This window comes from Colius striatus, chromosome 3, assembly GCF_028858725.1.
Source record: "Colius striatus isolate bColStr4 chromosome 3, bColStr4.1.hap1, whole genome shotgun sequence".
Lineage (NCBI taxonomy): Eukaryota > Metazoa > Chordata > Aves > Coliiformes > Coliidae > Colius > Colius striatus.
Window position 1 is genome coordinate 7,141,921 of NC_084761.1, and position 23,858 is coordinate 7,165,778.

General features: G+C 39.0%; 1 protein-coding gene and 1 long non-coding RNA gene across 4 annotated transcripts in view; one reads left to right on the forward strand and one right to left on the reverse strand.

Moving 5' to 3' along the window:
• The first annotated feature begins 7 nt into the window (after positions 1-7).
• On the forward strand, positions 8-23,604 carry LOC133625073 (uncharacterized). Of its 2 annotated transcripts, XR_009818360.1 has the most exons (4): positions 8-116; positions 10,525-10,602; positions 14,960-16,293; positions 19,561-23,604. It is a non-coding gene; the product is annotated as an uncharacterized LOC133625073 (long non-coding RNA). The 2 variants fall into 2 exon arrangements; XR_009818361.1 differs by lacking the exon at positions 14,960-16,293.
• MRTFB (myocardin related transcription factor B) overlaps positions 5,208-23,858 on the reverse strand; it is an 82,501-nt gene continuing 63,850 nt past the window's right edge. For both annotated transcript variants that reach the window (XM_061991777.1, XM_010204615.2), the window contains 7 exons: positions 22,301-22,454; positions 19,048-20,067; positions 17,516-17,671; positions 14,533-14,691; positions 13,968-14,105; positions 12,469-12,529; positions 5,208-10,563 (listed from right to left, as the gene is read on the reverse strand). In XM_061991777.1, the coding sequence (XP_061847761.1) occupies positions 10,025-10,563; positions 12,469-12,529; positions 13,968-14,105; positions 14,533-14,691; positions 17,516-17,671; positions 19,048-20,067; positions 22,301-22,454 (2,227 nt within the window). In that variant the 3' untranslated portion in view covers positions 5,208-10,024. The remainder of the gene's footprint in view (positions 10,564-12,468; positions 12,530-13,967; positions 14,106-14,532; positions 14,692-17,515; positions 17,672-19,047; positions 20,068-22,300; positions 22,455-23,858) is intronic.

Here is a 23,858-nt window from a genome sequence, read left to right on the forward strand (position 1 = left end):
TCCCGCTTCGGCCCCGGCGGGGCGCCCCGGGCAGCGCGGAGCTCCGCGCGGCCGCCGCGGGCCGGGACGCGCCGCTCTGCTGCAGCGGGGCTTTGCGTTACCCTCGGGACATCCAGGTGAGGACGTGCCTTGGGACAGCAGCCTAGAGCGGGAGGGAAAACAGCGGGAGTAAAACTTTGCTCCTCCCGAGAAGCAGGAATGCGAAACGTTGGGATAATTAAACGGTGAATGCTGAATTGAGCTCACTGAGTGCCCGGTACTTGTTCCCTATAAAGATTCAGGGCTGTTAAGTGCAGAAAGGACACCAATAGATGCACTGTTCTCGATTTTGTCTCCTAGACATTCACAAGCACTGGTTTTCCTTTACTGCTCATTCTCTTGAAATTCCTTACGAAGGTTTTGCTGAACACACAAGTTATTTTCCATCCTCCTGGATGAAAGGAAAACTGTTCATTGGCCTGTGTGAGGGTACTGGTCCCAGCTGTGATCAGGTTTGGTCTGGGGTTTGTTTTGGTTGTTGTTGTTTTGAGGGTTTTTTTGGAAGAAGCATTCAAACACGTGAACGGCTTTTGTAAAGGCTGAGATGGGTTAGTCCTGCGACGGTGCTGTAACTCAGGTGCATTCAAAGTTAATGTTTCTGTATCCTCTTGGGATATTCTTTGAACCGTGGTCAGGAAAACTCCTGCCCGATGGCTTGGCTGTGTGAACAAGTTTCAGTTCTTGGTAAGCTGCTGTTTGTCAGCTTCTCCGTGATAATTCTGTGTTTCCAAAACCAGAACATTTTAAATTAGCTTCACCTGCAGTGAAAGGTGTCTAATTTAAATCACCTTACTAGATAGTCAGCACTTGTTAAGTGTGTTTGCTGCTGTCTTGGTGTAGCTGTAACGTTACTACACTTTTTCCAGTCCTTTTGAGCATAACTGATGGCCTGGCCAACCTGAACGTTTTCAGGAGTTTAATTGCTAGTCTTGTTCATCACTAGCTTTCAAGGACATACACTCATGTGGGCTATGGAAAGCTGGGAAGCTCAAATAGTACTGTTGTGTTCTGCTTTTGTCTTGGTTGTTTGGGTCACTGCAGCACTTCAAAAGTGTGATAAATGTGAGAGTGAAAACTGCCTCGCTCAGCCCTCACATCTGTAACTGTTTTAAGGAGGGAGCTCAGAGGGCAGATTATCTATGGTGGTTGAAAAAGAGTCACTCTTGGTATTACCAAGCTGGTGGCAGGAAGGAGTTAGATTTTCATAAATCATGATTGACTGTGTCCTTTCATTTCTGGCCTACCAGCTTATTACAACCTATGATCTGTTATGTGCCACACTTGCCAGTTATAACTTGTCATCACAGTTCCTGTGCAGCTCACCTCTGCATTTGTTTTATCCATGTCTTTGTGAGCAAACAAGTAACTTTGTGGAGAGAGGAAGCAGAGGGGACTGTTTGACTTGTGTGTGGAATTCAGATGAATTGCACCTCTTCAAATACAATACATTTTTAAATACATGTATTCAGATGGCATCAGAAATAGTATTTAATGGTAAATCAACTTCTAATACTGAAGTTCTTCCTTAACTGTATGGGGAGATTGAAAGTTCAATTTGAAATCATCAAGGTCTGAGTAGAGAGGAAATGATTGATTTGATTTAAAAAGAGTTGCCTAATCTCTGAGCTGAACTTCCTCAGTGTGTCTGAAAAATGTTACTGCCTGTCTGTACCAAGTGCTGTTAACGGTGAGCTGATTTATCAAAACAATAGTTTTTGTAACTAAAAATGTAAATTCAATTTTAAAACTTGTAATTGCCTGGGGTGTCTTTTGATGCCTGGGTACTTCTGTTTGGATGTGTCTTTTGCATTGCTCATTGTCCTTGTTTGAGCTCTGTGTGAAAGCCCTTATTCTTTTTGCTGCATCCTCCTTAAGCAGTGTTCTCTTCTGACAAAGTAGTTTTAAAAGACAACATGAATTTCCTAAAGGAAAGCCTTTGGAAGATTTCAAGGCTGAAAAGATGTCAGAGATTTTGTTGGAAGGAGAAAATAATTACTGGGTTTTTTCCTTCCTTCCCTAAGCCTCACTCTTACGAGATGGAGGTGTTGCTTTAGGTGAGGACTTTGATGTCTGTTTTCATGTACACCGTCAGGCCTTTCTGCAAATCTCCCTGTTTCTTTTGAGGAGATACAGGGAAACAGTCATTTATGCTGAATTCCTGCAACTGTGTAACCAATTTATAACGACTTGCTATGGAGTGGCTGGAATACTCTTTGGTTATCAGTTACTCGAGCTTACTTAGGCTTTGTCCTAACTTTAGGAAGGAATGTTTCTGTTCACTGTTTTATCTTTTAATCAATAGCAGTTGTCATGGAGTGACTCAAGAATGGGGCAGGGTTACAGTGATTTGTTGCATTCTCTTTTAGGAAGGTCTAGGTGGAGCTGTAGACTACAGTAGTGGGTATGGGAAGATCTGTGTGATTTCTTTACTATCAAAGAAACATCTCTGACTTGAGATAGTACAAATGTTCTAGCAACATTTGTATAATACAAGAAACTAAAAGGCAGGAGTATATAAGTGTTTAATATTGTACAAAGACAAATGTGATAATGGCTATTTGTAGAACCTGGTTTAATAATTCAGATTTTAGTGCAAACATGGGTTTAGCTTGTAGAAGAAGTTCATTTAGCATAATCTCAAACTTCATCAGTCCTTCTGGCCTTGGTCTTACATCATAATACTAATACGAGCACAGTTTGGGAGGGAATGTTGTGTGTTTATATTTCTTGGTCTTTGTAAAACAATAAAAACTGCAAATTGCCAAAACTAATGTTTTGTCTGATAAGTTCAAACTATAAATTCTGTAATGCACAAACACGGGCAAAAAGCATAGCATCTGTTTTACAGTCTTTGTGTTTGGTATGTGATATCCAAAGGGAAGTTTGTGGCATGTATGGTCTATAAACTTGTAGAATGGTTCAAGTTCATAAAGAAAAGGCATTTTATGAAGTTTACAGGGCACATTGTTAAGTTTTAATTTGTTCAGGTTTATGGGCACTACTTAGTAATTTATGGGGTTTGTACTATTTGGTCACATTCTGATGTCATCAGCACACAACAGACTTTATTTGGGTGATGGAGTATGAGGGTTGCCTCCACAAGAGGAAGTACAATAGTAAATATTTAAATGAAGCAGCTTCATCATGAAAAGAAGCTTGTACATGTTTAACAGCTCATTCTGGAACACAAAAAGTTCCACTTAAATATAGGAAAAAACTATTTGACTGTTGAGGCGAGGGAGCCCTGGCACAGGCTGCCCCGAGGGGTTGTGGAGGCTCCTTCCTTGGAGGTCTTCAAGACCCGCCTGGACATGTTCCTATGCGACCTGATCTAGGTGACACTGCTTCTGCAGGGGAGTTGGACTAGATGATCTCTAAAGGTCCCTTCCAACCCTACCATTCTGTGATTCTATGAAATGCATAGAAATGTTCTAGACCACAAGCTGAGCAGAATACAAAATACAAAATCCCACAATCCAGCACATCTTGAAGACCTTGGAAGAATTCAGTAAAGTCATGAATGAAAGTGGGTGCACTCTTTTCTACATCAGAAATAATTTTCTCATCTTTTCTATAACTCTGAAACATCCCTTAATTTCTCACAGAATTAACCTTATTCTTTGTACTTGTTTTCTTTAATAGTTAGAGAATTACTGGTAGCTCCTATTCAGGTGAGTGTGACGCAAGCACTACTTTCTTGTTAAATTCAAGACTGGTGAAGTATAACAAAGAATTGCAGTATTTTGTAGCTGCTAAGCATGCCCCTAGAAACTGACTTGGGGATTCTTTCTGTATTGGTGACAGTGTAACTCAATTAGGAGCAGAGGTTTCTATTGTGAGGTGAAATACACCCAGTAATCTGCAATGATATTTTAATAGTTTTTTGACTTCATTGTGAAGGGCCTTAAAGGTTCATTTGCATAAGTGAACAAAATGCTGCATTTGATTCACAAATGAGGTTCAGCTCTCTGGGGAATATAGAGGCTTGCCTGCCTGACTGAACAGACACAGCTTTCTGAGAGCTGGAGCTTGCTATGTGACCTGATCTGAGCAGCTCAGTTGAACCATTCCAGTCCCTAAAGGAGCCTACAAGAAAGCCAGTGAGGGACTTATGCCAAAGGCCTGTGGTGACAAAACAAGGTGTAGTGGCTCCCAACTGCAAGAGAGGTCGTTTAGATTAGATGTAAGGAAGAAATTTTTCCCTGTAAGGGTGGCGAGGCACTGGCACAGCTTGCCCAGAGAGGCTGTGCCATTCCTGGAGGTGTTCAAGAGCAGGTTGGATGGGGCTTTGAGCAACCTGCTCTAATCCAAGGTGTCCCTGCCTGTGGCAGTGGGTGGAGCGAGATGACCTTTAAGGTTTCTTCCAACTCAACCATCCTATGATTCCCCCAGTCTGTTGCAGGGCAGTGACATAAGAGGTTCTTAATAGGAAGATGTACCTCTTTGGAATGTCTTGTTTATTGTGTATTTTGAGTTGCCTTTTCTCTCTCTCAAAAAAAGTCTTACTTGGAGTGAGGAAGAAACTCTGGGCTTTTCAGTCTTCCCTTTTCAACCTGGTCAGGTGGTGAGAAATTGTAGTGTGTATCACTTGTTTTGTTTATTATTATTACCTTCCCTTCCTTTTCTGTCTTGTGAAACTGTCTTGATTTCAACCCACGAGTTTCACTCTTTTCCCACTGGGCTGGGGGACATGAGTGAGTGGCTGCTTGGTGCTTAGTTGCCAGCTGAGTTAATTTTTATGAAGCCACTTCATTTAAAATATATTGCACGGTATCACATCAATTTTACCTGTGTGTTAGGTAACATAGTTACACTTGTGCATACAGTAGGGTTCTTTTTAATGATAAATGTACACATATATCTGGTTTCTTACCCTGGTAAAGGAATAAAAACCAGGAAAAGAATTAATATAATAGCATTGCTTAAAGAAAAAAATCCAAACCTAAACTTGGAGTGTTGAGGAAGTCTCTGTTCTTACAGATTTGGGCTCTGACTTTGAAGACAAAGCATTATTCTTTGGAGTGTGTCTAAGTGCAGATTTCTTTTTTCTTCCTTTTTCTTTGTGAGAAAGGTACTTAGAATACAGGCCAAATATTTCTGACTCAGAATTTTTGTTGATTATTAATGGTATTTTTCACTTTTAAGTAGGATGCCTGGACACACAACCACAGTTTTCCTTTTTTATTTGAGACACTTAGCAAAAATGCTGAAATATCAAACATTTCCTCAGTAGCTACAATATTGCCACTATGTACAAAATATTTGATAAATGTAGTACACATATAAAAATACAGTATGCATTACATATATACAGTACAATGTGCAAAACATATGGCATTCAAACATATGGAATTGATTTTAGGGGTGCAAACAGCAAATACAAAGGCATCATGGTTTCTTATAGAAAGGCAATACATAAACTTGACGCCCTGATTGCCATAATTTGCATTCAGTAAAGTAGTGCTTAAAGGAAGAGGGCCCTAGAGACAGGTGTCTGTCGCCTTCTTTTCACAAAATGAGATGCTAAGACATAATTATGAGTATGAAAACAAGAAGAGAAACACCTACCAGGGTTAGCGTTATTTCTACTGCAAGCAGTACTGTGAAGAAAAACCTTACCTGGAAAAAAGCCTGTGCTATTACTTAATACAAATTTCTCAAACAACAAAACAAGTCTGTACTGTTAAACATCAAAAACAGCTCTGAAAATATCTACATCCTCAGTTTTAAAAAAGTATGGACAATACTTTGGGGGATTTAATATCCTGTTCTTCAAAATACAAAGCGCCTCCTTTGGCAATAGAAATGGCAATGCTTTGGTTCCTATTTCACTTTATATTATTATCATTTCTTTTAGGCTGTCTTCTGAATAGCTGAGCTGTGTATTTTCTTATTTTTTTAGAAAAATAATGTGATTCTATAGTTACTAACCATTCCCTGCCCTTTATGGAGACTTTGCTCTCATGGCTAGAATGGCTCTTTTGGCTAGATTTCTACAAATACATTTATGCACTTAAAAAGTCTTTCTGTATCAGTATCAGACACTACAGAATGATGTAGCTATCTGGTCTTTGCACTTGATTCCTAGCAAACTGGTATAAAAGGAATATTTGAGATTACTTTGGGTTTTAGTGGATGCTCTTTATTGGCCATGTATATACTGTACTCGACTCCATTCCACGTACCTCACATAAAAACCCATCTGTAGGATGGTCTAGAAGTCATCAAAAAGCGATTTAGTAGTCCACACTATAAAGAGTTTCAACAGAACATTTACTAGAGACAAGTGGAAGAAATGTGGGGGGTTTTTTTCCAGTTTTAATAGAATTTGCTTTAAGTTTATAATACACTGAAGATGCCATACAAAGAATAACAGCATACATCCGTGAGCTTTAGTGTGTTTTGATTACATAATGCCCTTCCAGTTAAATGTATTCTGTGATTGCATTTTCTCTGCCTTGAAAACAGTTGAGCAGCTTGTGCTTGGTTTCTCATTATGGTGCTTACACTCTTCAGGCATCTGAATGTCTGAGATTACCTCACATAAACACTTAATGTTGAAAATTCTATTTTGATCACCTGCTTCCTTAAACATAACTCCTGTTGGTGAAATTAGAAATACTTTGGAAAGAAATGTCAGTATTAAGGAGTGATTATTTCTAAAAGCTGCGGCCTCAGCTTTTTAAAGGTCTGATTCTGCAATGCCACAGTGCTGGATTAGACTCTAATTTCTGTAGAACAACTCCCATAAATTTAGGACAATCATTTCTTAACTATTTATAGTGTTAAACAAAACTTTGTCTGTGAACTTAACTTGCCTTAACTAACGCTGAATGGCACTAGAAGTGTGCAACAAATGCCACTTCTGTATTAAACGCAGGACGTGACTTCTCTTGATTAACACTGGCCTTGTGAAACATGTCTGACTTGTCTCTGTGTCTGGAAGTATAAACACCAACTTTTCATACTCACACTGATAAAATGGTACTCTTAATTGCTTTGAAGGGTCTACTAACAACATCTTTGATAGGCCGTGTTCTGTTAGTATACTGCAGCCATTAGATGGCAAATTTAGTGCCTGTGCATTCCTTTGCAACCGTTCTCTTCATGAGAAATATTCCATTCTGTACAGTCAGACTGCACAGTTGTGATTTAGTTTCTAAGATGTACTGTATCTGTGTTATAAAAATTGTCATGTAAAACATGCACACACAAAAATCTAAGCAAAACCTATTTCTGCCATAACGGGCATATAGAACTATGGCAAATAGAGCACATTTCAGAACAAAGTCTAAAGCAAACCATTATATAGAAAGTCTAATACACAATTCTGAAATGTACAAAAAAGTAATCACACATTCTCTACACTAGAATATTTGTACTTCAAAAACTAAAATGATCCCTTATTCTTTTAAATTTTTAAATAGACTTTGAGAGTAGAAAGCTACACTGTACTGCTAACAACACATCCCAACTGTTTGGGTTTATTTCTGCACAGAGATTCCTATGGAGCAGTTAACATTCTACACTGCCAATAAGGATAGTTTGGTAGCAAGATGACTTTGCCAGTTTTAAGCTCTATTTACATGCACATCAAAAATGACAGTACAGTTGCTCTAGGTTAATTTGTCCTCTAAAAATTAATTTACTTGCCTTTTATTCAATCAGAAGGCAGGGTCAGACGGGGTAACTCTAAGCACACACGTGGTGTGATGTCTGGCATATCACACGTAATAAATTGACAGTACTGCAGAACACTAAATTTCACTCAAAGTTGTTCCTGTCAGACCAAAAGTCTTTCATTCTTATTCTCCTAACAGCTGAGGGCACTTAGTATCTCAGAGTATTAGCTCCCAAGACAATCTGATGAAAAGGAATGCAAAAAGGTGAATGTATTCTTTCAGTGTCGTTGAAGAGTCCTATCCCATCAAAGTTTAAGGCAGACAGTCCACGTGTAATATTGTACTCAAGTATTGTAGGCACAGCAAGGAGGAATAAGGAGATGTCTTTCAGGTTTATCTTTTGTTTTGAAAATGTCCACAGATTGTTTTCCTTTACTTATATGGAAGATACGTAATGGTTTAAAGTGCTGGTAACTGATATGATGCAAACATGATACCAATTCAAACCCTGAACCTATGATCTAACTACTTCATCTGAAGCCAATGGAATTCTCCAGAATAAGTAAACCAGACAGCATTGTGTATCTGGAGACATAAATTTGCAGTTAATTCCACAATATTTTCTGACAAAAGTATATTTTTAATACTAATATGATTGTGTTTTGGTTTTCTTTTTTTTATGATGTAGGTTACTAAATAGTTAACAGCTACTTTCTCTTTTCACTGTTTCTTTGATACTCTTTGATACACATCATTTGTGTAGCAAGCAAAAGTTTCAGAGCATTTTGTAATTAGTTCCTACAAACTCTTGGAAGGTGGGTGTTGAGGAAGGAATTCTGCAATGAGATCAGTTTTCAGACTAGAAAACAAATCACATTTCTATTGTTCAGGAAATAGGAGACAGTTTCCTTTTATCTTAATTTAGGAATTCCCTAATGGGACTCTAATTTTGTGTTTGATTATCAGCCTGCATCATCTATGGCAACATTTAACAGCTATTACCTGAGCAATAACCACAGGAGTCCAAGGATATTTCTTCTGTTCGCATTGCTTTGTTTTTCCAGCTGCTTTCACAATATACTCTGAAAAAACAACTAAGGTTTATAAAATAGTAATATTTTCATGTGCTGTGCTGTGAGGTAAGACCTTAATTTTTGCTATTATCTGTTTCAGGTATGAAATATGCCTTCTTAACACAAACCAGTACATCCTGACACTGTAGGATTCTCACTGAGCAGCTTCTCTGTTTAGCTTCCCTGACGTTATGTAGCGGTAGACAGAGCTATTCAACAGATTAAGTATTTGTTAAGAAATGATGGTTGGCCTGTCATTACTGTGCCCTGCAACTTGCCCAATGCTAAAGACATCTTTTATTGAGGGCACTGGGACTATCTTGCATAGATGCTTGCAAGATCACAGTGCACAACCGTGTTAAACTTTCCTGCTTCCTCAAACTGTTCTAATATGCTGAGATACTGGATTCAATGATCTAACAAGTATCCTCAAACACTAAGTAAATTAGGATTTTTACTCATCTCTTGTTTGAAAACTGCTGTTCCCCTCTGTTCACAAAAATAAGCTATACAAAGTTAAAAGAGTTATACAAATAACTGTCTGATATACACATTAAAACCTAGCTATTAAATCCAGAGCATTGTTATAGAAAAAAATCAGTGTTCTCAATGTTACCTGGCATAGCTACAGTGGATTTCTTGCAGTTACACTTAATATCCCTTTGGATGCAGTTGAATTCTTCCCTCATGATTAAAGAGTGGGAGAAGTTTTTAAAACCACAAAATCAAAATATAAAAACAACTTGAACAAATTAAGAGACTAGCTATATGAAATTTCACTGAACCAGCCAGTGCTTCTACTTGCCTTTGCCCTCACTATTCATTTTGAACCTGGCTCAGGCTATCCACAGGAACAATGAAGTGCAGTGATACCTCACCCTCCCCCAAACATTTGCTCATCACTGTGTCAATAAAGGCAGTTGAAATCTCACTTTTGCTTCTCTAAGTTTAGCCATGCTGTGTTGCTCATTTAAGCGTTCCAAACTCAGAGACCTAACTTCTTTCTTAAATATTTGTGATGCATTTACCTAGGGGTACTTTTAATCACTGAGTACAATCATCCTTTCTTGACTTGTGAAATACAGCTTTCAGAGAGCCCTGATCTGCATCATTACTGATAGAAGCATAAAGCCATTCACTGTTGTAAACTTGAAAATCCAATAAGGAATTAGCTTCAAGCATTTGTTCTTCCAAACACTGTCGTCTCAATTTCTCGTAACTGCAATCAGAATGGTGTAATAATGGACCTCTGCTGTAAGGAGACTTGCAGGTGTTCTCATTGGGTGCAGTTTAATCCCAGTGCAACTGTAGATCTTGTGGATCTAGAAAGTCAGTGGAAAACACGCTGGGGGCAGTAGAACTGAGAGGAGTGAGTCCAGAGGAGGAGCTGGGCATTGTAATGTCCAGCCATTCCATATTGTCCAAAGTTGTATCGGGAAGGTCAAGAGACAGACAGGAATTATTAGTGGCAAACTGCGGGTCGGATGTTTCCATGGGTGAGTGAGAGTGATCTAACATGCTGGAGTGATTGAGCAGGTCATTCTGGAGGTCTTCAATTAAAGAAAATGACTCTCTGTCCTCATTACTGCTTGTCAGTTGAGGAATTTCATTACCTGATGGCAAAGTTCCATCCAAGAGGGCTTCAAGTTGGTTTTCCAAACTTACAGATAAGCTGGTGGTTGGTTCTAAGGACACAGGGGGAGGGGCCATTTGGATTTGTGGTGGTGGGCGGGATATCACTGTATTCACTGGCATTGTAGTGATGTTGGCTGTTACTGGTCTCATTGTAGAAATGGGAGATGGTTCCTCCTTTATTGGAAGTGAAATCTCTGCAACAAAAGAAATCCCCATGGTTGAATTCAGAGAAGGTAATGACATATATCCTCAGGCTTACAACTTCTGTGCTTTTTTTGTTGTCCACAGTGAACTCAATGGAGTAAGAGTAATTTTGCTGTTCTGATAGTCAACCCTACAAATATCAGACTATGTCAGGTCTCTGTGAACAACAAAGTCCTTTAGAACAAGTTCCAGAGTTCTGTTTTCAGCAATATGCCAGGCAATCAGAACATTTATACTGATGAAAAAGGGAACATTTTTCTAGATGCTTGCTTTACCTCTTTCATGTTTATAGATGTCCTGACTAATTAATTACAGACCCAACTCATTTTCTCATTTAGAGGAGAATGCCTGAACCAATATTCAGATCCATCCCTGTTGAGTACCATGTCCACTCTGAGGAACTGGTCTAAGAGATCAATTGATGTGATTTGTTTGCATTTATTCCTGACTCTACATCAGGAAATTCCATGTAACATAGTGGCAGTAACAAGAGGAAATTAAGCAAAGAAAGTTCCAATTAGTTCTTCCATGTGAATGGATGTTCAAAACTGTGTTCAAAAACAAAAAAAACCCAGAATATGCAAATAAATCCTCCAGCACAGGTGCTGTTTCCACCAACAAGATATGTTGTACCAGCTTTCCAAGGAAAACCCACATCCTTACAACCTGTAAAAGCATCTGTTTAAATGATCGCTTTGTAAAAGCAAAGCATTACTAAACACCCTCTTGCAGTACATTAATAAACTGGACATCTTTCAGTGCAGAACTTGCTTAAGTAAGTGCAAGGCCTCCGAATGCTTGGCTTAGTTTTTCATATAGATGATCAGGAAATGTTTGCTTTTTTATGACAACTTCACAAATATGGAGCAGTTCTTACCTTTAAGATCAAACAGGTTTAGTAATGTAACAGTCAAAGCAAATATTTAAGTAAGCATACCAATGTTTCCTCCACCTCTGTTTCAGAGGTAGAACTTGTTTGAACTACCCATGCAATACTTTAATAAAAGCACTGAAAGCATTTTTAAATGTAGCTTGAGTTTTTCACTGCACAGGTCACTTATCTCAGTCTGTCACTGTCTACTCCATTTTCTTCAGCTGACTTTGCAGCTTGCTTCAAAAAAGAGAAAATACCTTGATGTTTAGAATATGGCTAATATCTTCTAATAGCCTACAATCACTCACTTCTCTCCTGGCATTCACTGCTGTCAAGATGCTCCTATGACAGTAGTACAAAACATTAAGTTAATTGAATTGCTTGGCACCAGAACATTTCCCAGTACTGTAATGTCTTCTTAGTCTACAAAGCCTAATTATGCCTGAAAGCCTCCTCCTCCTACTGCAAAGCTACTTGGTTTATTACTTGAGTTATTTCAGTTCCTTCTGATAGCTCCCTTATTTTTACTGACATAAGAAAGCTGCTATTCAATAATATCTGTAAGTAGTTCACACATTTTTACAGTAATGCATCTTTGATGTTAACAGTTGAGAATACATGGTTCTACTTAACAAAGTTTTAGCATCAACATGCTTTAACTCTCCCCTTCCTGTATTTTATGTCTAGTTTCAACAGACATTGTATGGATGTGCACGGCTTCTCTAATGTTGATATGTCTGTGCTAACTTAAGGTGTTATTTCAATTGTTTGAATGCTGTGTGGATTATCAAAAAGCTCTGCCTGAGCTAACTTATAAGCAGAGGAGTTCCAGAGCAGGTTGACTGTTGGTGTGTAACAGATAATTACTGCAAATTTTCAGAAGTACTAGTTTTATCCAGGCTGGATAGTTACTACCTCCTCTCCCTTGAAGAATTCTTGCCTTTCATGCCTTTGACTGAGGTATTGAGTTTTTATGACCAAGTTTTAAATCTCTGTACCACACAGATGTCAATTAGCTTACCTCCGCTCTTGATGAGAATATCAAAGAGATCATCCATCTGCTGACTGTGTGCACTGGAAACCTGCAGTACATGAGACAAGGGTTATTCTTTTTCATGCAGTATTTTTTCCTAAGCTGATTGATCCTAGCTTCTCTCAATAGTACATTAGTACTAACCCATGAGCAAGACTAAAATTCTTCTTGTGAAACTGTCAATCTAGAAAACAGAGCAATAGTTTGGAGAGACACTTGTAATCCCTGCAGTTGCTTTCAGTACAAACAAATAGGGGAAAAGTCTCAAAAGCAGGACAAGGATTTCATAAAGTTAACCTAGAAGAGAGGTGCAGAAAGTTAAGGATAAGGAGAATTCCTAACCCTGATTTGTACCAGGGTAAGTATCTAGAATAACTGCAGGACTTTGGTGGGGGTGAACCCTGAACTGCTTTCTCTCAGAGATAGCCTGCAAATAGTTAAGATGCATTTTGTTTGGTATGGTTGGTTGGTCGTCCCCTTCCCCCCCACCCCAAGCTGTAGATTTGTGTTCTTTTCCAAAAGGTAGTGGGGCAGAGCTGTCATCAACTGCTTATCTCTTTGTTTAAACAGCCATCTGTTGAATATCTGAACCTTAAGCAAAAGGTAACAAAACCCCCAAAACTTCATCTTTCAAATAACAGTCTAGGAAAAGTGGAGACTTTTATGATGGTCTCAAAACTAAAACAGTGGTGGTAGTCTGGAAATGGGAAGTATTATGTCATTAGGAGATTAGCTTTTGAGGCCAGTGGGGTGGCCCTTCACTAGCTGCTAGTGGTAGAGTTCTGCAAGACAACGTGTGTGCCTTCACTATGAGGATGTCTCACACATGACAAATACCATATGAAATTGCATCAGATACCCATGCTTCTGCCTGAGGGTCTGCCACCTCAAAGCTGGCAACCCATACTAAGTCACTACAAGATTTTATCTTCTGGGATAGTTCTGAAATGCTTGTCATTACGGATGCTTGTTGGTTTTGTTTGCAATTTTCCTCAGAGATGAAGGGTACGGTGGCAAACTGACATAAAGCACTCTGTAGCATTATTCACTAAATACAAACTCTCTTCAAGCAAGCACCTACGCTCCTTATAGATGTATTTGCCTAAGTGTGCATCAACACACACACACACATTCTCCTCAAGTTTACTCACTTTGGAAAATATGAATATATTGTCTTTAAGTCTGAAGTTTGGGTATCATACATCCTTGAAACAAGGCACTTGAAGGCTAGTTATTGTTATGTAGCAATAGCAGCATTATCCCAATTCTATCACCAACTGGACACTGTAAGACTTATTTACATGTCTGTTGCTTTAATAAAAAGAATCATGACACAGGAGTCCTGTAGTTAAACACAGTTCAAAAATATCAACAGGGTCTGTTAGAAAAATCTTGACACCAAACAATACAATGAAATAAGCAATGCCTCTGATAGTTCTAAAGAAAAAAGAAGGTTTGAATAGACTAAACATGAGAAAAATAACTACCTCACGGTGCGACGGCTGAATACTGCGCGTCTGTTTGATGGCCTCTTCGTAACGAGGAGGGTCTTTTGCCTTGGATACTGTGTTGTTAAACAGGGACTGTTGAACAATGTAGGTCTGGGCTTGAGATGGAGAGCCAGGCTGTGTGAAATAAAATAATGACTGAAAAATACACTTTAGTGAATCACAGAATCATCGAATGGTAGGGGTTGGAAGGGACCTTTAGAGATCATCTAGTCCAACCCCCCTGCAGAAGCAGGTCGCATAGGAACATATTCAGGCGAGTCTTGAAGACCTCCAGTCCTTCTGACTCCAGAATTCAAGATGTAGCAAGTTCTAGAAATGATCCTATTTTGTCATACTAATCTACATACTTACAAATAACAATAGTACAGGTAAGCAGAAGGATAATAGTTTCTTTCTTTCTCTTACACACATATAGATATTCATTAAAAAGTACAAAATATTCTTTCTCCTTGAGTGAACTGCAGTATGCACATAGTCACATATTACTTAAGAATGGTACTATAAAACTGACCTTTATGGAACACTATAGGGCTAACCTTACCTTGTTAGGAGCAGCAGGTCCATTCTGCACAGAGGCCATCTGATTACCACCAGTGTGAATGTTTGAATTTGATGTTTTATTAATAAAAGTTTGTGAAGGTGTTGTAACTGCTGCAGTCTGATAGGAAAATACTGTATTTGATGTAGCTGGTGGAAAAACCTGTAAAGGATTAATATAAGAGTATTAGGTTGTGGGGCTTTTAAAAAAGTGCTGACATTGGGTAAACAACATTGAAAAAAAAAAAGTCTTAAGTTTTATTAGAGCTGCTTTCTTAAGTTCCCTATTAAGGGAATATATTTATATGTCATTATATTCCTCCTGTGGGATAGTTTTGAATCTAGAACAATTACTCTTTGAATGAAACTGTGCTGTGAAAGGCTTTCCTTCATCACTGATAACTAAAAATACTTTCCTGTGATTTTTCCAGGCAGCCTGAGGAAATGAAATGTACCTTCCGAAGGGTAGGGAGCAGCTCAATACCGTATGCAGGATTCCCCACCTAGTGGACAGTCAATAAAATGAACTTATTTCTATCCTAATACAAACTAGTTAATGTATCCACACTTGTCTTTTGCTGCCTGTTTTAACAGAATGGTTTGGTTTCTACCATATAATTCTAATTCCTTTTAACTATGGATATCTGAGTAGTGAGGGACGGGCAAGAGATGTAACTAATGAACTCGAGTACGAGCTGTAAATTTGGTTACTGGTATATGAACCTTTATTTCTTCAACTGATGGTGCATACACTCAGTGCAAATAATTTCAAGCAGTGTCTTCTTATATTTTTAAGTTAAAGGTAGAGGAAAAGGAGTTATGAATGTATGGGTGCATAAGACTGGTATTTTATATTCAGTATCACTCCCAGATAACTTATGACAAAGGTGTGTCAAATCTTGGCCCAGGAATGAAGATAAAGCTAAGGTAAGCTTTGTGGAGTACAGTCTGAATACCAAATCAAATCTTATCTTCTGTGAGAGACTTTATCCTAGTTTTTGTTAACCACCTGTCACTCATCTCTGTGAAAACTGTTGGTACTTTCCAGCTATCTACCACTGAGGTGTGTGGCTGTGGAGTTGTCTCCTTATTGCTAAATGATTTGAAGAACAAGGGCCATGCAGTAGCTAGAATGTTAAGAGACAACTCAAGTGTGTAGGTGAAAATAGACAGATTATCTGGTTTGCATAAAACTCTAAGCTACCTCAGAAAGTCCAGATGGATGCAAGGGAAAACAGGCATGGAAAACAACCATTTATGGAGGTGATCAGTATTACAAAGACCAGCTTCACCAAAAAGTGTTAAATGAACAAGTAGCATTACTCACAGTTCATTAACTCAATCTACCCTGCTGAAATATCCAAACTTGATGAAATGCAAACAGCAGACAGGTAGATCTAATGCTGAATTCATAGAGTGTCCTGAGTTGTGGTACCACATCAGTATTTAACATTCTGATGTAAAACAGAGTGCAGTTGCACTGTCTGTGTAAAAGATGGCAGTAGATGTGTGAGGATTACCAGCTAGGACAGGCAGGCTGTTCTGCTCCAGGACAGGCAGATGAAGACTAAAGTCAGCTGGCAACTCTGTGGTCTCCATGACAACTGAGCTGAATAGGGGAGACAGCACAGGGTGCAATTCTTGGTTATCTCCTACAATCATTTCAAGAACTTCCAGACAGCCAGGGAAGCAAGCTGCTAGTCTCTGGCACGTGCCTCAGGATGACTGGAGAATTTCTTGCTGTTGGACCAGTGGAATTAACGAGGTAAGGTTAACCCCTCAGCAAATCCCCCAGGACCTGGAAGAAATCTGCTTTTTGGATATATGTCAGTTTTGACTTCTGTCCATGAAACTGAACAGACTAGACAAGCAGCCTGAAGAGTGATGACACTCATTTAGTTGTGTTCCTCTTTATTATAGCTGTCTAGAGAACGGCAGGGCATGACCATACATCATCTAAGAGAAGTTCTTATCCAGAGTAAGAGCCTTACACAAGCAGATTAGAGGCCACTGCATAGGTAGAAACCTGAATCACATCAGAACATGGCATTCATGATGCACTTCTGTAAACTGAAATATAAACTTTGAAGGCTGAGATATTTTGTAACAGTCACCTAACATACCATTAAAATTATCCTCTTCATCTTGAAATTTCAGTTGTTTCTGAGTTATCTTTTCCTTGAGACAGGCTGAAATACCTTGTTCTCCTAAGTGATAGAAACCTTAGAGTCGATAGCACTGATAAAGAGACTATAAAGGTCCAAATCCAATCTCTGAGTTGCTAATAACAGAAATCATCCTGAAAAAAGGCTCAAAGGAGGAGAAAGCCTTTTCTTTTGCGGTTACTGGTATGCCAGATTGCTGACAGTTACCAGATGAACATGACTGGACTGGCACTCACAGCTGTGCATCCAGTGCTGATGAACATCTGTTTTGGAATGGGAAATTTCAGAGCTGATTGGTTTGGATAGAGAGGAAGAAAAGGGTCTTTCTGTGAATCACTCCCTGCATTCCTCAGGGATGCTGTCCTCAGTATGAGGCCACAGCTTTCTTCATAAAGTAAGGAGGAAATCAACAAGGAAAATAGGAAAATTAAAAGGAACTCTTGCAAAAGAATCAATCTCTGAAGCCATAGGTAAAAGCTTTCTCTTAAGAACTACCTACAAGAATCTTCCATTTTGAGCCAGTGACTGGAATACGTGGTGTATCACTTGTGCCAATTATGAGGAAGAAGAGTGAGAGCGGTGCCCTAAGAGGACCATTAAGATAAAAGTCTTTGCAACTGCAAAAATAAAGTCCTGCAGGGATAAATATTTTGGAAAGAGAAGTCACAAGCTCCTCGTATCACACAGAAAAACATGGTACAGAGATGTCGGGCAACTGAATCATTCACCTATGATGCAGATGATACAGCAAAGATTCTAAAAGAACTACCTAGAATTAGTTTACACAACTATTTATCTTAATGCTTATTGCTATCCACAAACCTTTCTGATTTGTTGGGTCTGACCAAGTGCATGCTGCGTGATGGTATTTTGTTTTGATTGTGGAGTATGCATCTGAGGTGCTGTCTGGACCAGGCCAGAGGAAGAAATAGGAGCAGGTATTTGTGATGGGGTCTGTATTCCAGCTTGTGATTGAGCCTAAAGGATGAAGATAAAATATTTGCATTATTCATATCTCACAGTAAATTACATAATGTAAAAATCTATTGCAAAGATTATGCAGAATAGCAACAGCATGTATTCTGGGAAGGATGAGTGTGAACTGTGTAAAGGAAACAAAACTTTTACTCCAGTACTGGTGAGTTCACAGCTCAAAGCTGTTTATTTTGCCAACAGTTAAAGAAAAATAAAGACTGCAGAGGGTCTACTGCAGGGCAATGAAAATTACAGGAGATAAAGAGCACATAGGCAGTAAGAACGACTCTTAAGAAATAGGTTTGAGTAACCAGAAAGATAAAACTGATGATACAAGAAAAATAGTTGTTTCCAAGGAGAGAGTAGTAGTTTTTAATGGCCACTGGAAGGCAAGAAGTGTCTAACCTCAGGAAAGAGAATTTTAGCTCATAGTTAGGAAAACTTCCTGCAATATCACTGAAGTGAAATACCAGAACAAGCTGCTTAAGGTTGTTGCAGAATTCTACCAGGATTTTATAACAATTTAGACAAAGAGTTGTCTGGGCACGTAGCTACTAGGAATAGCTCTTGCATCATGGTCTGTGGGACTCGGCCCATCAGACTTCTACAGCCCTCCAGTGCTAAATGTGATGGCACACCTGCAAGCACCAAAGCCTAGGCCCACAACAGCCAAGTGCATGTTAGAGTGGAAAGAATTCTTTGCTGGCACAATCAGCATGTGGGTGGCTGGGGATTTCATACAGCTATGTCCCAATAATGCCAGTGGGAAGTATATGCTTAATTCTACCTTAGACCAACAGGTTGAACTGTTTTGGCTAGGTCAGATTACTCCTTATACCTCTTCATTTATAACCTGTCTTGGTTTATGCTGTATTTATTCACTGTGATACTACCTATAATCAGCCTAGAAATAATATTTGTGTAACCATGGTTTCTTTTTGTAACTCCACTGGAGTTCTACAACCTGACATTCCCAGTTTCAAATACAGTGAGCCATTGCCATGCAAGGAAGCTCAAACATACATTTTGCCAATGAGTATACCTCAAAATAAAGCACTGGGTTTGTGGCTTTCTAGTACAATTTGGAGCTAACAACACAGTGGTATATGCTGATATAAATCAAAGCCCTTGCATGAAGGCAGCACACAGGAAGGCAGTTACTTTTCAGGAAAGAGCATCTGGGAACAAAAATAGCCCAGAAAGCAAGTACTAGCAGAAGTTATGAAGAGGTTGTGTCTTTACTACTCTTTTCCCTAAAACAGAAACACGCTAAGCCTAATTTTCAAATTAATCTTAGAAGCAGCATATTTAGCTATTGATACTAAATTATGCACACAGTGCCAAGGAGTTTTCATGATGAAAAGTAACAACACCCTTACCTGCAACTTTATATTTCCCACTGGCAGCTGCACTGCAGTGGCAGAATTCGGTCCCTGGATAGACAGTGGGAGGAGCAGCTGTGCAGTTCCTTGGGTAGTTAGTAAAGCTTGAGGTTGGGCAACAACTGCTGTTTGTGGCTGCCTCTGTGGATGAACATAAAACTGAGAAATGGCATTCTGAGGTTCAGCTTTGGCCATAGGTATCTCCTGCTTGATCACAACCGCCTTTTTGGCAACGGGATTCTGGTTACTAGTATATACTGATTGTCCTAGAGAATGGCTAACTACAGGTACAGCCTGGCTGGTACTAGAGCAGTCAGTAAGAGCATTTTCATCTTTGACAGCAGTGCTGAATTGCTTCTGTTCCAAAGCAGCTGAGTTACCAGAAATCTGAGACTGTTGCTGTTGTCCCCGTTTTTCAACCTCAAGTTGCATTTTCAGCACTTCCACAAGTTTTTGTTCTTGTTCCAGTTTCCTTTTGAGCTCTTCAATCTGCTTTTCTTTTTCTTGCAGCTTGCGGTCCTTTTCCGACACATCGAACTCCATGGCTGAGATGCTGCCGCGACTCTGATTATCATCGCTTACGTTTGCTCTTAGTGGCGAAGAACTTAAGAACTGGGAAGGTGACATCATGGTCATCATTTCTGTGAAAGTATCTGCCATACTAGTATCATCTGTGCTTAGATTAGATTGTTCTGAAGGCGAGGGAGATATGGGCAAAGGAGAGCTGATGTTTTCAGTATTTACTGCTTTGCAGCCAGGTCCAGTAGATGTTTTTTCTGGAGGGAAGCTGGATATCGTATTGGCTACTGGTTTATTTAGTGTTGCAACAGGAAATGCCACAGTCACTTCCCCAGTGTTACCTGTGGCCACAGTAGAAGTGGTTACTGTAACAGAGCTACTAGTAGCAACCCCATTGTTATTAAGATCTTGATAGGGTTTCAGACGCTCAATAAGATCTGTTTTTGTTCCAGACACTGGTAATCCCCTCAATTTCAACTCCATTTTAAGCTCTGCTACCTGAAATAAAATAAAGCACAACAGTAAAAGATCATGAAATATTAAACCTTATTTCTCAACATTCTATGTTATTACATCTTAATAAGAAAAAATATTTTTCAGCATACTCAGAAGTTATTAACCTCTGGCTTCTGAGATAATGCACAAGCCACGAGCACATTTCCATGATGTGCTACTTGCACTGTTGAAGTGGCCAAAATTTGAGCAGTGAATAGTAGCAAAGTTATGCTGATTTTTCATAAATATTCAAAACAGGAAAACAAACACACATCTCCAGTTCTGGGCTAAACACTTCTGAAACAAAACTGCAGATGATGGCAGCAGGGCAGATGGAAGCACTAACCACAAGCATGTTGAAGCCCTCTGTTACACCATCAGGACAACTATTTCTCTATTTCTGAGAAATTTTATCAGGTCAGCTGGAGGACCCATCAAATACAAAAGGCTCTCCCTCTGATTAGCAACATAACTGTTACAGCTACATGCCATCTGGGTTGTTGTACAAACATAAGAAGTACAATCAGTCAAAATTAATCTAATTTATGATGGAAAAACATTCTCAAATCTCCAATAAGCTTAGGAAGTGAAGTGCAAATGTGTTGAGTGTAAATTAATTCAGTGCTTCAGAATACCAATTAAAAAAGAACAGTCACAATGAATGGCTTCTGCTTATGGCATACATACACCACGCCTAACTATAGAGTGTCTGGGGCTATATGTAGGTTAGAACTACCTCTAAAAGAATAAAAGGTAGTGATGTCAGTAATATTTCAGTACTTTTCCAGCCTAGAAATTTAAATTACAGATCCTCATGATTTGAAATGCTGAAAAGTTACAGCAATCCATTTAACATCTGTGAGAACCACAGTGACTTCACATTAAATAACCGCCACCGTGACCAGTGGCTGTTTTGCCCAGTCTGGTATCTTCTACGTTTGCTTGAGAGCACATTCCAACTTCTCTATTTTTCAACAACGTAGTCTGCAATCCTTCATCAGAACTGATTTAGATGATTCAGTGTTAAAACCACCAACAGAAGGTCTGCAAATATGGCTCACATTACTGTTACCCACATTAGCAGGAATAACAATACATTACGCAGCAATGGGTAAGTTAACAGCTTTAATCTCTGCAAAGCACAGACTCAGACATCAACTTAAACATCTTAAAAAGTTAACAGCTAATAACCCCAAGTTTGAAAAGCTTATTTCAAACACTGTCATTTGAATAGCACTTTATAGACTTGTTTCATATTAAAAGATTGCCTTTAACTGCCAACAATATATTCCCCATTTGAGAGTCTGACCTCATTTTTTAATCCTTTCAAGCCTAAAAAAATACCCACTGCCACCCCTCAGAACCTAGCACTAGGTGCAGGGAGGGAGTGGGGACTGCTCACATGGCCCTGGACCTGCTAGAGAAAGGCCCTGGACCTGAACTCCATGAGCTTCTCCAGATTCGTTTGCATTAGGTCTCTCCTGTTACTGTATTTCTGAAGGAAGAAAATCTCATGCAATGCCTTTACATTTGAACCACTGAGTGTCTCGCATTGGAAGGGACCCATACAGATCATCACATCTAACCTCCTGCTCCTTGCAGGACTACCTAAAGCTACACCACATAATTAAGAGCATCATCTAGATGCTCCTTGAACTTGTTTACACTGTTACTTGTAACTTCAAGAAGCTTTTCTGAAATTTAGTGTTGCTTTTCAGATGATGTTGAACTCTGGTAAGAAGATCTCTTCTCTTTTGCTAGTGTTATTTGTGTGTTGGCTTGACAGCAGTTAACTCTCTGAATATGTTATTTATTAGGCCATCTTTTAACTCATGCTGCTTAGCTAAACTTTACTGATATACTAACATTATCATGAGGAAATTCCTATTCCAGTGTTTGAATCTGCCAGGGCTAAAACTTCACATAAAGTGCACCTCGTAATTTACCCACGGTATTAAATGATGTACCTCAACGATTTATTTGAAATTCTTCTTCCTCTTCTAATTCTTTGGGAAGGAAATGCCATTGCTAGAACCCAAGCAGGTGAGGACACTAAATCAAACCCAATTTTTAAGTTCAGAAGAGCTGATCACAAAAAGGCTGACAATCTTATTCTCAACAGTTAAGAGGACAGTACAGTTTTCATTGGTAAATAACATCCAGACTTTTTCTTGACAGTAACAGCTTGTAAGTTATGACCTATAGTGATGAATATGAATGGACTCTTATTTTTTACCTTCAAGTCATCCAGGCTTGAAGGCAGAGGTCCTGGTTTCCGGCTGGGAATAGTAGTGTTCTGTCTGGGTGAGCTGGCAGCTGAGGTTGGTGTATTGTTGTTCAGAGTATTCAGTGGCGTATTCCCATTGCTGCTCTGTTTGTCATTTAGTGGCCTTCAAGTGATAAGAAAGGGGAGGATAATCATATTAACGCCAAACACATTCTCAATCAAGAAACTATGATTCTGACTCTAATGTCTGTCAAGTTAATGAACAAATTAATAGTTTTTATAAACAGATATTTAACATAAGACAGGAGTGTTAAGTATTTTTAGTAAAACAGCACAGAGAAGAAAAGCTAACGGCGAGTAGTACCTTGCCATTTTACTTTCTCTTCAGTGAAGTGTATTACCTTACACTTCATCCTTTTTGTTATTGTCATGCTACCCCTGGAGGTTACTAAGGACTGCAGAATTAGTTGATACAAATTAATCACCAGCCTGGGCAACTAGTTAAAGTTTTTTGGTTGCCATCAGTTAAAAGCCCCCGCAATATCAACCCTACATGGATGTCCAATATTCATCCGTGACAAGCAGCGCTGTGAAGGCAGCTCACTCTGAAGATGACGCACATTTCTCAGCTGTACTCGTAAGAAGAATCTCATAGAAAGATCTCAAAATAATTGTAAAAAGTTTTTTCAAATGCCATCTAGGCACTACTAGGAACCATAAGTCAGCTCTTCTGTGTAGTTCAACTGATTTATGAAGAAATGTTTCTGAAATGTCAGTAAATGGAACATAAGAAGCGTGGGTAAGCAGGCAGAAACATCTCTAGTCCAAATGTTAGGATACATGGTAATTATAACTGTAACCACAGATGGTATCTTTAACTTCTCTAGTCTCACTTGCTGAGGAAAAACAACCCAGTGAAAATTTATTTAAAAAAAACCCAGTTGAAAGTCATTTGAATTTAGAGTTGTGTGACTGTGGCATGTTACACTATAAGCACTTCTAGGAAAAGACCGGTCTTAGGTGGTGAGAATGGAACTGTGCAGACATTCATTCTCTCATTCTGCTACAGGGTGCTGGCAACTCTTCAAAAATCTACTTTTCTGAGTGTTTCTATCTATAAATCAGAAAGTCTACTTCTCACTGTTATAAGTGCTGAAGATCAATACTAATGAGGAACTAACATAAGCATTAGAGAGGAGGCTATAAACAATACACAAATCTTACCCAATTTAAAATGACTGTTTCTTCTTATTTGTAAACTGCAAAAACGTGGTCTGTGAAACTGATGTAAAAAGACAATAAACCCACAACAATAGTACGTGTTTTTGTAAAAGCCATTGCCTGTAAGCTTTTCTTCTCCTCTGCCTGCCTATGTCACATCTGAAAGTGATGTCAAAACTTTCTTGCTTTTGCATAAATGCTTTTGAGTTTCAGATAAGCATCTCGTCAGAAAAAATGCATGTGACAGGTAGGAGGGTTCTGCTTCCATGTCACACAAAAGTAACTAGGACCATTTAAAGGCTTATCAGACTTCAGGAGTATTTTAATGAGAGAACTACCTCATCAC